Source organism: Chiloscyllium punctatum, chromosome 9 (genome assembly GCF_047496795.1).
Source record: "Chiloscyllium punctatum isolate Juve2018m chromosome 9, sChiPun1.3, whole genome shotgun sequence".
Classification (NCBI taxonomy): Eukaryota; Metazoa; Chordata; class Chondrichthyes; order Orectolobiformes; family Hemiscylliidae; genus Chiloscyllium; species Chiloscyllium punctatum.
The window spans coordinates 66,474,737-66,488,148 of NC_092747.1; the positions used below are offsets into that span (position 1 = coordinate 66,474,737).

Sequence of the window (13,412 nt, forward strand, 5' to 3'; positions counted from 1 at the left end):
TTTACAGCACAAAGTGCTCCACTCTCCCCTCCCACCCAATCATGTCCACTGTTCATCAAATATCTAGCCATTCTAATCCCTTAGTCTGTTTGCTGTGGCATTTCAGGTGCTCATGTAAATGGCTCTTTAATGTCTTGAAAGTTCCTGCCTCTGCCCCCCTTTTTAGGCACTGAGTTCCAAATACCCATAACCAGCAAGGTGAATAATGTCTTCCTCAAATCCCCTACAAACCTCCAGCTCATTGCCTTAAAACTGTAACCGCTGCTTATTGATTCATCTACTAACTGTAAAGTTTGTTCCTTATCTACCTTGTCTCTGCCTATCAGAACTTTGAACACTTCAATCAGCGCCCCTATTAGCAAACTCAGCCTATTTAGTCTCTCTTCATAACTGAATCACTCCAGCCCAGGTGACATCCTGATGAATCTCTTCTGCACCCTCTCTAGCATAATCACATCCTTCCTATAGTATGATGACCAGAACAGCACAAAGCACTGCAGCTGTGGCCTAACTAACCTTATGTACAGCTTCATAATAACCTCTTTGGTCTTGTATTCCATGCCATTTTTCAATAGTAGTAAGCTTGTCCAATATCTTGAAGAAATCTTATACAACGGGCAATCTGAGAAAAAAACCCTACAAACTGTTACATTATAATCTTTCTTATTGGTACAATGTACTGTACATCCACATGAAAATTGGTCATGATTTGGAGATGCCAGTGTTAGACTGGGGTGGACAAAGTTAAAAATCACACAACACTAGGTTATAATCCAACAGGTTTAATTGGAAGCACTAGCTTTTGGAGCACCGCTCCTTCATCAGATGATTGTGGAGGACACAATTGTAAGACACAGAATTACTTTTGCTATAAATTCTGTGTCTTACAATTGTGTACTTCACAACCACCTGATGAAGGAGCAGCACTCTGAAAGCTAGTGCTTCCAATTAAACCTGTTGGACTATAGCCTGGTGTTGTGTGACTATTAACTATGAAAATTGGTAGTCTACAGGATGATATTGATGGATTGGCTGAATAATTGCAAATAAAATTTAATCCTGAAAAGTACGACATGATGTACTTTGGGAGCATTCACAAGGTAGGAGAGTACATGTCGAATGATAGGATCCTAGGAAGTACAGAAGATCAGCGGAATCTTGCTATTTATGTCCATTGATTCTTGAAGGCAACAGGATGGGTAGATAAGATGGCTAAGAAGGCATATGTTTTTATTCATCAATGCATTGACTACAAGAGTATACAGCAGGAGCACTGTGTGCAGTTTGGACATCACATTATGGGAAAGTTGGGACTGAACAAGAGAGAACAGGGGGAATTAACTAGAGGTTGCCTGGGCTGGAATGATTTAGATTAGATTAGATTACTTACAGTGTGGAAACAGGCCCTTCGGCCCAACAAGTACACACCGCCCCGCCGAAGCGTAACCCACCCATACCCCTACATCTCCATCTACCCCTTACCTAACACTACGGGCAATTTAGCATGACCAATTCACCTGACCTGCACATCTTTGGAGCACCCGGAGGAAACCCACGCAGACACGGGGAGAACGTGAAAACTCCACACATTCAGTCGCCTGAGGCGGGAATAGAACCCGGGTCTCTGGCGCTGTGAGGCAGCAGTGCTAACCACTGTGCCACCGTGCCGCCCACAAGTAATGAAGAGAGATTAGAAAGGCTGGATTATTTCCTTTAAAGAAAGAAGGCAACACTGAACAGGTTGTGATCATGGTGATTTTACACTGGGCCCCAAATTTTGTGACTAAGAGAAGGTGAAGTCAGAATTGGCGACAAAAAAGACAGAAAGTGAACAAGTACCTAAAAACCGAGTGATCTCGTGAAATAGAACAACATGCAAAGGACTTGCATTGATTAATGAAAACTTTATTGCAAGCAGAACTTGAGTAGTTATTCCCAAAGCACTGCAACGTGGTGTCTTGCACTTTGCATTTCAAAGGACATTCAGGTGTTGTTCAGATATAAACATTCCCTGAAAGTTAGCTAGACATTTCATTGCTAGTCAGAAGATTTAAATAAGAACAATGTAGCACTGAAGAAACTCAGCATCATCTAGGATAAAACAACCTGTTTAGTGGCATCCCATTCATCACTTTCAACATTTACTCCATCACTACTAATTCATGCGGGCATGTTGTGTACCATCTGCAAAGTACTACATGTTTCTCATGTTCGTTTGAAAGCAGCTTCCAAATTCATGACTTCTACCACCTGAACAAATAAGGAAGCAGATGGATCTGAACACCATAACTTGTAAGTTCCCCTGTAGACTACACACCATTCTCCTTTGAACTGTATCACTGTTCCTTCACTGTCAGTGGGTAAAAAATCATGGAATGCCATCCCTAACAGTGCTATGGATGTACCTGTAGCCAAACAAGGATGGGCACTAAATGTAGCCAGTGATGCCCATAAATTAATTGTCATTATTTGTCTCTTAATTCCAGATTTTTATTGAATTCAAATTCCACCATCTACCACGGTTGAATTATCTGGATCTCTAGATTAGCTACAGGGCTATAAATGAACAGCTATATGCTGTATAAAATATATGTTGAAGTCTGGCAGGGACTAAGGCAATACAATCCTACTACTGAGCAGAATTCAATGCTTTCTTAAGATGGAGAAGAAGTTGTTTAAGTGGGCAGGAAGGCACCAGGTAGGGGTCTACCACTACTGCCCAATTATGTTTGGGACAAGAACTTTTGTTAACAGCTTTCCTGCCCCACCCACAATACTGAAACCCTTACGTAGACAATTCAAGCCTACTGAAGAGCCTCATTCTGCCTTTGCTGACATTCACACAGTGATGAGACACAGTCGCCGCACATGGATCCAAAAAGTAAAACATGAGGCTGATTGAAGGACTCAATTAGGAAAGGGGGTTGGGGGAAGTGAGACCAACACTCAGACCTTTCTTCTGACTACCTGCCATCCCCTGCCCTTCAGCCAGCAGCATCCTTGTTGTATCTGTGCACCACTTTAACACACCTTATGGCATCCGGTCCTCCGGCCACTAGCGTAGTTTCCCCAGTGATTCTCATGGATTTTTGCCCCGGGGTCAGTATTCATGGGTAAGCCCATGGGATATTGAGGGACAGGGTGATGCTGAGGTTTAGTATCTTCTTTGTTGGGAAATCTAGAAAGCTTTGCTTAAATGTCCGACTGTATTTAACCAGTAGTCCTTTTACATTTTTCCTGTCAGATACTTGTTGTTATGGAGGCCCCTTTTTGACGAGTTAAGGTTTGAAAGATTGCAGCAAAAAAAACCTAATTTTAAGCCATAGAATGATACTTGGATTGCTCTTTAACAAATGGACAATCAAATTAACAAGACTTTACCAGGAAATTACATGACTTCAACTTGAATTCACTTCTCAGAAAGCACTTTCCTGGCTTTGATGACTATTCTGTTTGAATATTGTTTTGCAGGTAGCATACATTGTTTTGGTTTCCAACTGGCAGTTGGTGCCTAGCCTGTTGAAGAAAAGAAGCTTTCGAGCACATCTCCCTTCTGTTTCCGAAAAAAAAAATCCTTGTTGTTCATGCAGTCAGCTGTCTGGCACACTGATTCAGGTGTTCTCATGAAGACATTTTGAGGGAGTTCTCCTTGCTATTTCTTGAACATATAGTGACAACTGCCTGTGTTTAGTTATATCTGCCTTAAATCACCAGGATATGGTTGGAATGGAAACTTGGACATCTCAAATCTTATTCTTTTTGCCTTCAATACAAACAATTATTGCACAAAAATGTTTCCTTTGCTCCTAAAGTAAATCTCTGAAGAAATTATTTTTTGTTTTTCTTTAGTTTGTTTATGTATGTGTTAGTGAGCGTATTTTAGGTTATTTACAGGAGTAAACATTTAGATTATCATACTACAAATTAATAATGGTTTGTCACTTGATTGATGGATCTTTTTAAAAAAAGAAATTATATAATTGAAATATCGTAAAACAATTAAATATATAATAGGAGTAGAGAAAGACAGTACATTCCTCCAATTTCAATCACCAGTCTGTCCACAGGCAACCTAACTAACTGGGTAAAAACAATGACTGCAGATGCTGGAAACCAGATTCTGGATTAGTGCTGCTAGAAGCTCCTTGGATGCTGCCTGAACTGCTGTGGTCTTCCAGCACCACTAATCCAGAACCTAATTAACTGCTAGTGTTCTGTCAGCGAACAGGTTGAGGCAGTAGTCAGGAGAGCAGATGGAACCTTGGTCACTAGGGATTCTTGTCTGCAATAGGGTTACGATTAGGGGGAGGTTCTGATAGCATTTTCTGCTTCCTCTCAAATAATATGAGTAGGGGGGAGGGTCAGTGGTTACAAGTTAGGGTATATGTTCCAGTTTGTCCAATCCTGTACCTTCAATTAATGTCAGCGGGCAATTCTTGCCTGAATTCATCCACTCTTGCCTCTTTTAAGCCTAAAATTCTCAAATACTGGAAAATCCAAATGATTTGTACAAAAAAATGGAACGAATGTTAAAATGATGGCTGACAGCTTATTGTGATATTCAGATGATCAACAAACCTCTTGTAAGTAGCTTATTTGCTTGTTGTTTATCCAATCGTTGTTAAAACTATATATGGGAATTTGAGATGGATTGGATTTCTGATTGAACTTCAGGTCTTTCCTTTTCCTAAGCCTGTGAATATCTCATTCAATTGCAAATTCTAAATTGATCCACAACACAAGAAGCTCCTGATCTGTGTACAAATGGATCAAATGTTCTTGAAGAGTTCTTCAATTAAGCATTGGAAAATCATACTTTTACTGTCCCCTTCTCAATTTTGTAAATTATTGGATGGTGATTTATTAACTTAACTTTTCACTTCCAAATTAAATGAGGTTGTAGTACAGTGGAAAAAGTTAAACCTGCACTTTATTGCAAAGTAATAGATCAGGTGGGTATTAGGAACTTGTGGAATAATGCTATATACAATCAATAAAGCATATTGCAACATTTTTTGATTTCCCAACGATTGTTAACCATATATTTTCATTACAAGATGCTTTATAGTTAACACTACATAGTATATCCAATTCTTTTTTACTTTTACATTCAGACATAAATGTAGAGATATGATCAGAAATAACTGGAGTACATGCAAAGTACACTAAACAGTGACAATCCTTCCACTGGTATCACTTACGTGGTACACAAGAGCCAAATTTGTCTGGGAATTCTGATATCAGATCATCATTAACTCGGTCTTTCATTGGGCCCAGAATAATGACAGGTCTACTGTAATTAACTGAAAAACAAAATGAATGTTATTTACTTTACAAAATCAACATGATACTATTTTTAATGACACACTCCCTGTAAAAAGTTACATCTTAAAAGTTACAAATTAATTTGTAACTATTCTGGGTGCCATATTTACTGCTGTTTCTACCTGTGAGGACAGTTTTGCATGAGATACTAATTTATGAACCTTGTTCAATTAATTTAGACATGTAGTTTTCCACAGACATTAACAGTCATTTCCTAGAGTTATTACAGTTTTTATGTAACAAAAGGCACAATATTACACAATACTAATGGATTCAGTACCCTAAAGGCTTTCCCAATATCTGCTTGTTGGCGAGTTCCTAAGAAGGAGAGGGATCACAGTACCTGTATTTCAGTTGTTATGAAGATGTGGGTGTACTGTATCTTTAAGAGAGTTAAAAGCTAGCAGAACTACCTGACGCACCAAGTGTTCTTAATAAGGTAACAATGTAATATTTGGTCGAAAGCTAGATTAGCTGGGTTGCCTAGAAACGACAAAGCAGATTCGAATTAGGGCAATCAGTTTAAATTATACCCTGAAAAATACCAAACTCTAATCAAATTTGAATTTAATATACTAACAATCTTAAAAGCCAATGACACAATCCGATGCTTTGGGGATATAAGACTGGGGAAAATTGAACAGTTGGGAGGAGAACTGCCAAGCCAATGACATCTGCAGACTACCCAGAGAATAGCGCTCTTAAAAGCTACCTTTATCGATCCGTGACCTGTGAAGCATAATCCCTAAGAAGAAAAGAAGACACAGGAAGATCCAAATAGAAGATTCGACAGCTGGCTGGCTTTGAAAACTTGAATTTTTGGTAAATCTTAATCGGGGGTTTTATCAGACTAGTATTATAAAAGGGAAGGTAAAAGATAGGTTAGAGGAAGGAGTTGTAAATAGTTGTTAGTTAATTATTCTCTGTCATATTTTAAGAAATAAAATTGTTAATTTTTACTTTAAATAGTTCTTGGCTTTTGAATTTTTGCAGATTACTACACGATAACTCTTTTCTGTATTGCTGGTTTAAATTAAGCAGGAGGGTTTACCTTGTGCTGTAACACAGTCACATAACTGTGATGCCATATCTGTGACCAAGTGAGGATCAGAATTAAATGAATGATAAACTTTGCCTAACTGATGCAAAATGAGAAAAAGAAACAACATGGGAAGCCTGGAAAACCTTTGTCTGCCATAAAAAAAATGTAATGAGCGCAAAAGGACTGTTGGGATGGGAGTTTATTCATCACCAGTCTCGGATCTGCTGGCAGCTGGAGAGCCAGATAGGAGAGTCTCCCAGCTATAAGTACCTGTATAGCTTAAATGCCTGAAGTACACTAACATTAAGAAACCCTTTTTCACTGGTTGAGAGACAAGTCCTTTAATAATTTACCCATTACTTGTGCCACTTTGTTTTTTGCCATAGCTCCTCTGCCTATAATTGCAAAGAGGTTGCGAGCATTGTATTGATTACAGAATGTCCAGTTGACCTCAGGTAAGAAACAGAGATTTCCCATGGTCTGATTCTAGCACATAACATTCAGGTTTCCAAGTGTCCCAGACTGACTGCAAGTTTCCTTGACTCTTATCCCAAGCCTGCAACCCAGAAGACAAGTGATTTGAATTCCTGTTACAGCTTGCCCACATAAACAACAGATGAGGGAACTGTGTGGCACAGTAACTAATAACAGACTGTTGGGTTTGCATCAGGAAATGAGCCAGATTAAACTGTATTTTTATAAAATCATATGTTTGACTAAAGGGCATCCATCTGAAATGGTAGGTGAAATCTTCATGCCCCATCATTAATTAAGATCCTTAAGTGGTCAGTTAATGACAGTGGGTACATCCCACAATTTGCACTAGTCCACAGTCAAGGAAATTGACATTGGGTAGAAAAGTGATTGCTGAGAGCCATCTCCCTGTCCTTTCTTTCAATTCCAAAGGCTCCCTCTGCCCATGATTGCTAGTGCTTGAGACCACTCCTAATTTTAGATTTCCAGCATTTAATGTGTTTGCTTTGGAATCATTTTCTAGTTAGCTGTTACTACTCAATACTGTCACTACTAGAGTGCGAACGACGCCAGATGAGAATTGGGGAGAAGGATCTCATTAAAGCTATTGACCATGACTTTTGGATGCAAAGTATTTACCTTTCCAACAGTAATCCTGTACTCCATTTTTCTGCTTTCATATTGTGCTAGCTGCTGTGGATCTCACTATGGATTTTAGTGACTAAAATAATTTTTTCTTAGAGCTCAGTTGGCAGATTTAGAAAAGAAATAAATGCCAACAATCAGTAAAAATTTAAAAAAATCTCAACCATATAAGCACATGTAAAAATTACAATGAAGAGTTAAGGCAAATGGAAAATGCCTAAAACACAATTTGTAAATAAATTTCACATTCTAAGGAACTGTTGCTGTGTTCTGAGCTTCTGCATTTATCAAATGTGTGCCAAAACAGCATTTTGATCAAAGTTTTTGAGGTTTTTACCAAAAGCTAAAGATAGCAAACATTAAATCCTGTTCAAAATAGGGAAAGTAAGTCCACCAACTGTAAACAAGTTAGTCTAATATCAATTGTAATGAGGGGAACATTAGTGAGTGTATTAATAAAGTTAAGAGCTGATCAGGGAAAGTGAATGCAAATTTGTAAGACTGGTTTATGTTTACTAATTTAATTAGATTTTATATGTACATGCATGCAATTTGCAGTGGATATATAAAATCTACAATTTGAGTAAAGGTTGATGAACAGCTACGTTGTACAGAATCAGAATAAGGAGAAAAGATTTTAATTTAAGGTTCAAAAAGAAGTGGAGGAAACAAATCATTTAGCAAACATACCACTATTTAAAAGTAGGTTTTCATGGAAAAAGTCATAGAAAATAATGATCAATCTTATACATAAGGAATTAAGTAAAAACAGAAAGATGGGATGTTGAACTTTAAAGAAGTTGAAATCATGTCGTCTTATTCAACATTTTGAATTAATTTTGCCTTTCTTCAGTTCTCCTAAAATTAGTGACAATCTCATTACTTGTTTGTCAACTTTATGGCACGGTGGCTCAGTGGTTAGCTCTGCTGCCTGGCAGCGCCAGGGACCTGGGTTCGATTTCAGCCTCGGGCGACTATCTGTGTGAAGTTCGCACATTCTCCCCATGTTTGTGTGGGTTTCCTCCAGGGACTCTGGTTTCGTCCCTCAGTCTAAAGATGTGCAGGTCAGGTGAATTGGCCATGCTAAATTGCCCATCGTGTTAGGTGCATTAGTAGGGAGTAGGGGAATGGGTCTGGGTGGGTTACTCTTCGGAGGGTTGGTGTGGACTTGTTGGGCCGAAGGGCCTGTTTTCGCACTGTAGGAAATCTTAAATCTTTACTGTGTGCAGCTGTTGACATCCTAATGTAGAAAGATATTTAGACTCAGGTAAAAAGGTGTAGTTTGGAACTGATAAAATGAATTACCCAAAACGAGAGAGTGACAAACTTTAAAACTATTTACACACAAAAATTTAGGTGGGGTGGGGGTGTGGGAGGTCTGAGAATGTTCAAAGTTTTGAAAGACTTTCAGAGAACAAATAGTGAAAGATTATTAGTTTCACCAGTCAGCAAATTGGCAATGGGGGCATAAATTTCATAATACTATGAAAATCCTCCTTGGAAAACATTTTTCAATTAGAAATACATTATCACAATCAGTAATTAAAATAGGCTATCACGTTACTTTAGACAGAACCAGAAGAATGAGAAGCTGAAAAATACAGTCATCAGGTGTCTTCATCAGTCTTTTTCATTCTTAAACCACAAACAAAGAATCTTGCTCATGCTGTCATCCCAGATCATAGTCAAACCGATTTTCAAATATGACTGGAAATGATGAGAGGAATTTTCTACTCTCTTGAACAGCATGGGCAAAGACAAAAAATGCGATAAAATATGAAGAAAAAATAAATTGGTATCTCAACAGTGAGAACCAAGAATTCTGATTTTCTCCAAGGTTTAAACAGTGAGTTCGGAATCTTGCTAATGAGCGGTGACTACCTTATTTTCATGCAACCATTCTGTCTCATTAATAGGCCAAAGCACTGCATCTCCATGCAGCTTGGAATTCTCCTCTCCTCCTTGAGAAGCTAGATGGCATCAAATCTGACATGACATTCAGAGCAGTATCCTGGCAGCAAGAGCTCACTGTTTGCTTCTCCAGGCTTTCATTCAACTCTGCCTTCATCACAACATCTCTGCATGTATGTTGTACTCCTCCCACCCCTCGGCTACACAAGGTGGCAATGGCAAACCACGAGCTCACTACATCATCATGCCTACTCTCAGTTAAACTCTCACATCACTTCAGCCTTTCATGATTTCACTTTGGAGCTCAGAAACATCTACGGCTTGCATGCTTCTGCCCGATCATTTTGCATGCAGGGAAATAGATGCATCTTATGGCTTTTAGCATCATTTCTGAGCAGTCACTCACTTTGCACTGGGGTTAGGTCATGGTTTTGGATGTTAATAGTCATGTGGCTTATCATGGGGCAGTCCATGGAGTCCAGAGAAAGTGTGAAACTGAAGTGTGGGATGGTTTTCATTGGACTGATTTGTGAGGGCATGATGATAGTGAAAGAGCGAAATTCAAGATTAAATGACAGGAGATCACAGAAGGGGACAGGTGCTCTGTGCGGGTGAGTTTTCACAATGCTCTGCGGGTAAGTTGTAGACAAAAGGACTGAATGGAAATGGGGGAGGCTGAAAAGCTGGAGAAACCAACAGCAATGCATAAGCGAACATGAAATATAGGGAGGATCATTCTAGTCTCAGGTTTAGGCTTAGGATTCACTCAAAAGAACAAAGAGATGAAACTGTGCCATCTTTAATGCAAAGTCACCTGCAAAAACAAAATATAAAATGGCTGCCATCGCATGTAGAGCGGCATGCATCCCTTTTCAAGGATGGAGTAAAATTGCTTGATGTTGAGGTTCTGCTAGGGGCAATTGCATTAGTCATGCATTCGCCAATTAAATAATACTACACTTTGAGCATAAAATTGGTAACAGGTCATTACTGGTAATTCATTGTCCAAGAATTATGGCCTCAGACAGTCAAGACCATTACATTGCTTGCCTCCTTGTCATATCAACTGAGTAAATGTAATCAGATGCTAACTTAAATGCATTCATAGCAAACATTGAACAAAATGCTTCAGAGTTGACACACTTGCTAACAGAACTGTCTATGATGTTCAGGGTTAGCTTTTTTTGGGTGTGGGGTGTATTTATTTCCCTGTGAAGTCTCTTTAGCACATTGTGTCAGGATAAAAAATGCTACTTCATAATGATTGATATGAGGAGTACAAACATGAAGTAGATTTCACTTTCTAACATTCCCCACAGGTTATCTGTTCACAAATTTGACATGGACTTTGTCTTGTAGCATTGCTTCAGATGTGAAGACAATGTTGATGGCAACAACAAGTTCAACTACATCAGCAGGCCCTGCAAAGACAGCATCTGCTGTGTAGCTTCCAGAGGGAGAAGCTGTTGAAGATCCCACAGGAAGGCAGATGCAACTCAGGAGACGCAGTAAGATTTTGTGAAACTCTTTGGAAACACAATGCAGGCACAGATTATGGATGCTTTGGCCTATCATCACCAAACTGTGTCAACAGCTGGAATAGGAATTGCACTCAGAAGGACTAAGTGGACACTAAGGTTTCAGCTCCTCTGAGTTTTTATACCAGTAGCTTGTTTCAGGAAGCAACTGGGAACTTGTACAGCATTTCCTAATCTTCGAATCATTAATGCATCTGAAATGTTACTGACAGTATTTTCTCCAGATTACACCTGACTACATCTCCCCTCAGTGACATGAAGAGTCAACAGCTCGGGCAGTGAGATTCTTCAATATCACTGACTTCTACCAGCAGCAGGGTACTATCAACTGCACCCTTGTTGCTTTGAGAGATACCTCTCACCAGCATGTAGAGGTTGTCAACAGAAAAGGCCCCATCTTAATTTCAGATTATATGTGACCAATAATGCCAGATTTCAGAGTTCTGCGCCAGATAGCTTGTGAGCTGCCATGATCTATATATATTAGAAATCTGGATCCTTCCAATATCCTTGGGCATTATAGGATTGGCTGCTGGCAGATAAAGACTATGCTCTTTCATGGCTCATGACACCTTTTCAAAACCCTCAGCCTGACATAAAATAAAGATATAACCCTACTTATTTTACCAGTAGGGCCACAATGGAACAGACCATAGGCCTCCTGATCAATGAGGTATCTACAGGGGTCTTACAGAATATTCTGAAAAGGTTGTGCTGCATCATTGTGGCATACTGAGTCGAGTCCTGGAGCTGACAAAGGAGAAATGTTCTGAATGCAGAGGAAATGGGGGATTCTGAAGATGTCGATGAAAATGAGAATCAGGACATTGACTGGGATAGACTTTCAAGGAGCATAATGGAGCAATGCATTGATCACAGTAAAGAAGCCAGAGAGAATTTAACTGAATTTCCAGGAGTATTGAGCTGGGTTTGGACTTCCTTTAATTGTGCAATTTTCTGTTGTTATATGGCAAGCAATCTGCTTAATACAAAGGATATTTGGACCTGGTTTTCTTTTTTCAGTCCTTCACCTTTCCTGTTGTTGAATAAATGTTTTCTTATCTATCTGACTGAATGCTTGATGCCATCAGGTGATCCCACTTTAAACTATCAATACATTGACAGTCCTACTGAATAGCAAATAAAAAACAGCAGACAGTGAATCAGGGCACTAACTTGAATGGTGTTAAAGTTAGGTAGTTGTTAAAGCTTCAGTCAATACATGATAGCTGAATATTAGGCAGTGAAGTCTCTCATGAAAGGCAGAGGGTTGGGAGGAATCCCAAGACACCTCCTTTTCATCCTTCAATTATCAGTGGATGGGTAAATTGCTAAATTGCTGTGCAATGGTTGAGCATCCTATAGAGCAGATTTATATGAGATTGACACTAATCTTCTGAAGATGTAGATGAGAATGAGGATCAGGACATTGACTGGGATAGACATCCAGTGATAGGGCAATGTATTATTCAGAGTGAGAAGTCACTGCTTTGTCCAGACAGTAATCAGGCAAACTGCCAAATGTACCATCTCCCAGCCTAGAATGGCAATGTAGACCCTTGAAAAGCTCTTAGAAGGAACCTTACCTTGCAGAGACTTGTGAAATCTTCACTGATTCTGTATTTAGTTGTGTAAGTGTAGAAGATGGATGGAGGTCTGGCTCAAGCACAATCCTTGCAAATTGATTTCAGCCTCAGTTTTGCCCATTTTGAAAGGACATTGCCTTGACTGAAGTAGTCAACATCAAGATTTAGCTGTCAGTGGTGATTAATGCTATCTGCAGTCATGGAACTAGTAGCTTGTGAGAGATGAGAAATGTTTGGTAATTATAACTTCTTTTATCTTTGAGATGTTTGAGGAGGTTATTCATCTCTTATATGGATATAACTTACGTCAGGCTCAGGTCTGACAGCAACAAAGACACTGGAACAGACATTTTAAGTGTATAAGAGAATATAAATGGGGAAATGAAATGCTAGCTGGGCCAACGTATCCAGCTTAGGACAAGCCAAACAAAGACATGAATGGGAATTCCTGGAAGCCTAGCACTCAACTCAGAACTCCATCAACAAACATGCAGAATTGCACCCCACATACCAACTACGAAGAAACAAAACTGGAAATGACATCGCCCGCCCCAGCAAATAAGCAGGACAGAACACCAATGCTTCACTGGAGGACACTGATGATGCTACCTAGAATGGTGACAAATGTCTGCAAACAAGCTCACTAACTCAGCGAGTGAGTCAACAACTTATAATACTGTTTCGCCTGTGCCATCTATATGGCCTTTGTAAACTTATTCTTCTGCCATCTCCACCCGGGCTGGAGGGAGTCTAATCTATACTTAGTCCTAAAATAAAACAAAGGGACCGTGGATGCTGTGTTCTGAAGAAAAGTCACTGGAACTGAAATGTTAACTCTGCTTTCTTTCCACAAATGCTGCCAGACCTGCTGAGTTTCTCCAACAATTTGTT

At 39.4% G+C, this 13,412-nt stretch overlaps 1 protein-coding gene across 15 annotated transcripts in view; it reads right to left on the reverse strand.

Moving 5' to 3' along the window:
• LOC140481473 (disks large homolog 2-like) overlaps window positions 1-13,412 on the reverse strand; it is a 956,164-nt gene that overhangs the window by 42,073 nt on the left and 900,679 nt on the right. For all 15 annotated transcript variants that reach the window (XM_072577706.1, XM_072577705.1, XM_072577704.1 and 12 more), the window contains one exon: window positions 5,202-5,303. In XM_072577706.1, the coding sequence (XP_072433807.1) occupies window positions 5,202-5,303 (102 nt within the window). The remainder of the gene's footprint in view (window positions 1-5,201; window positions 5,304-13,412) is intronic.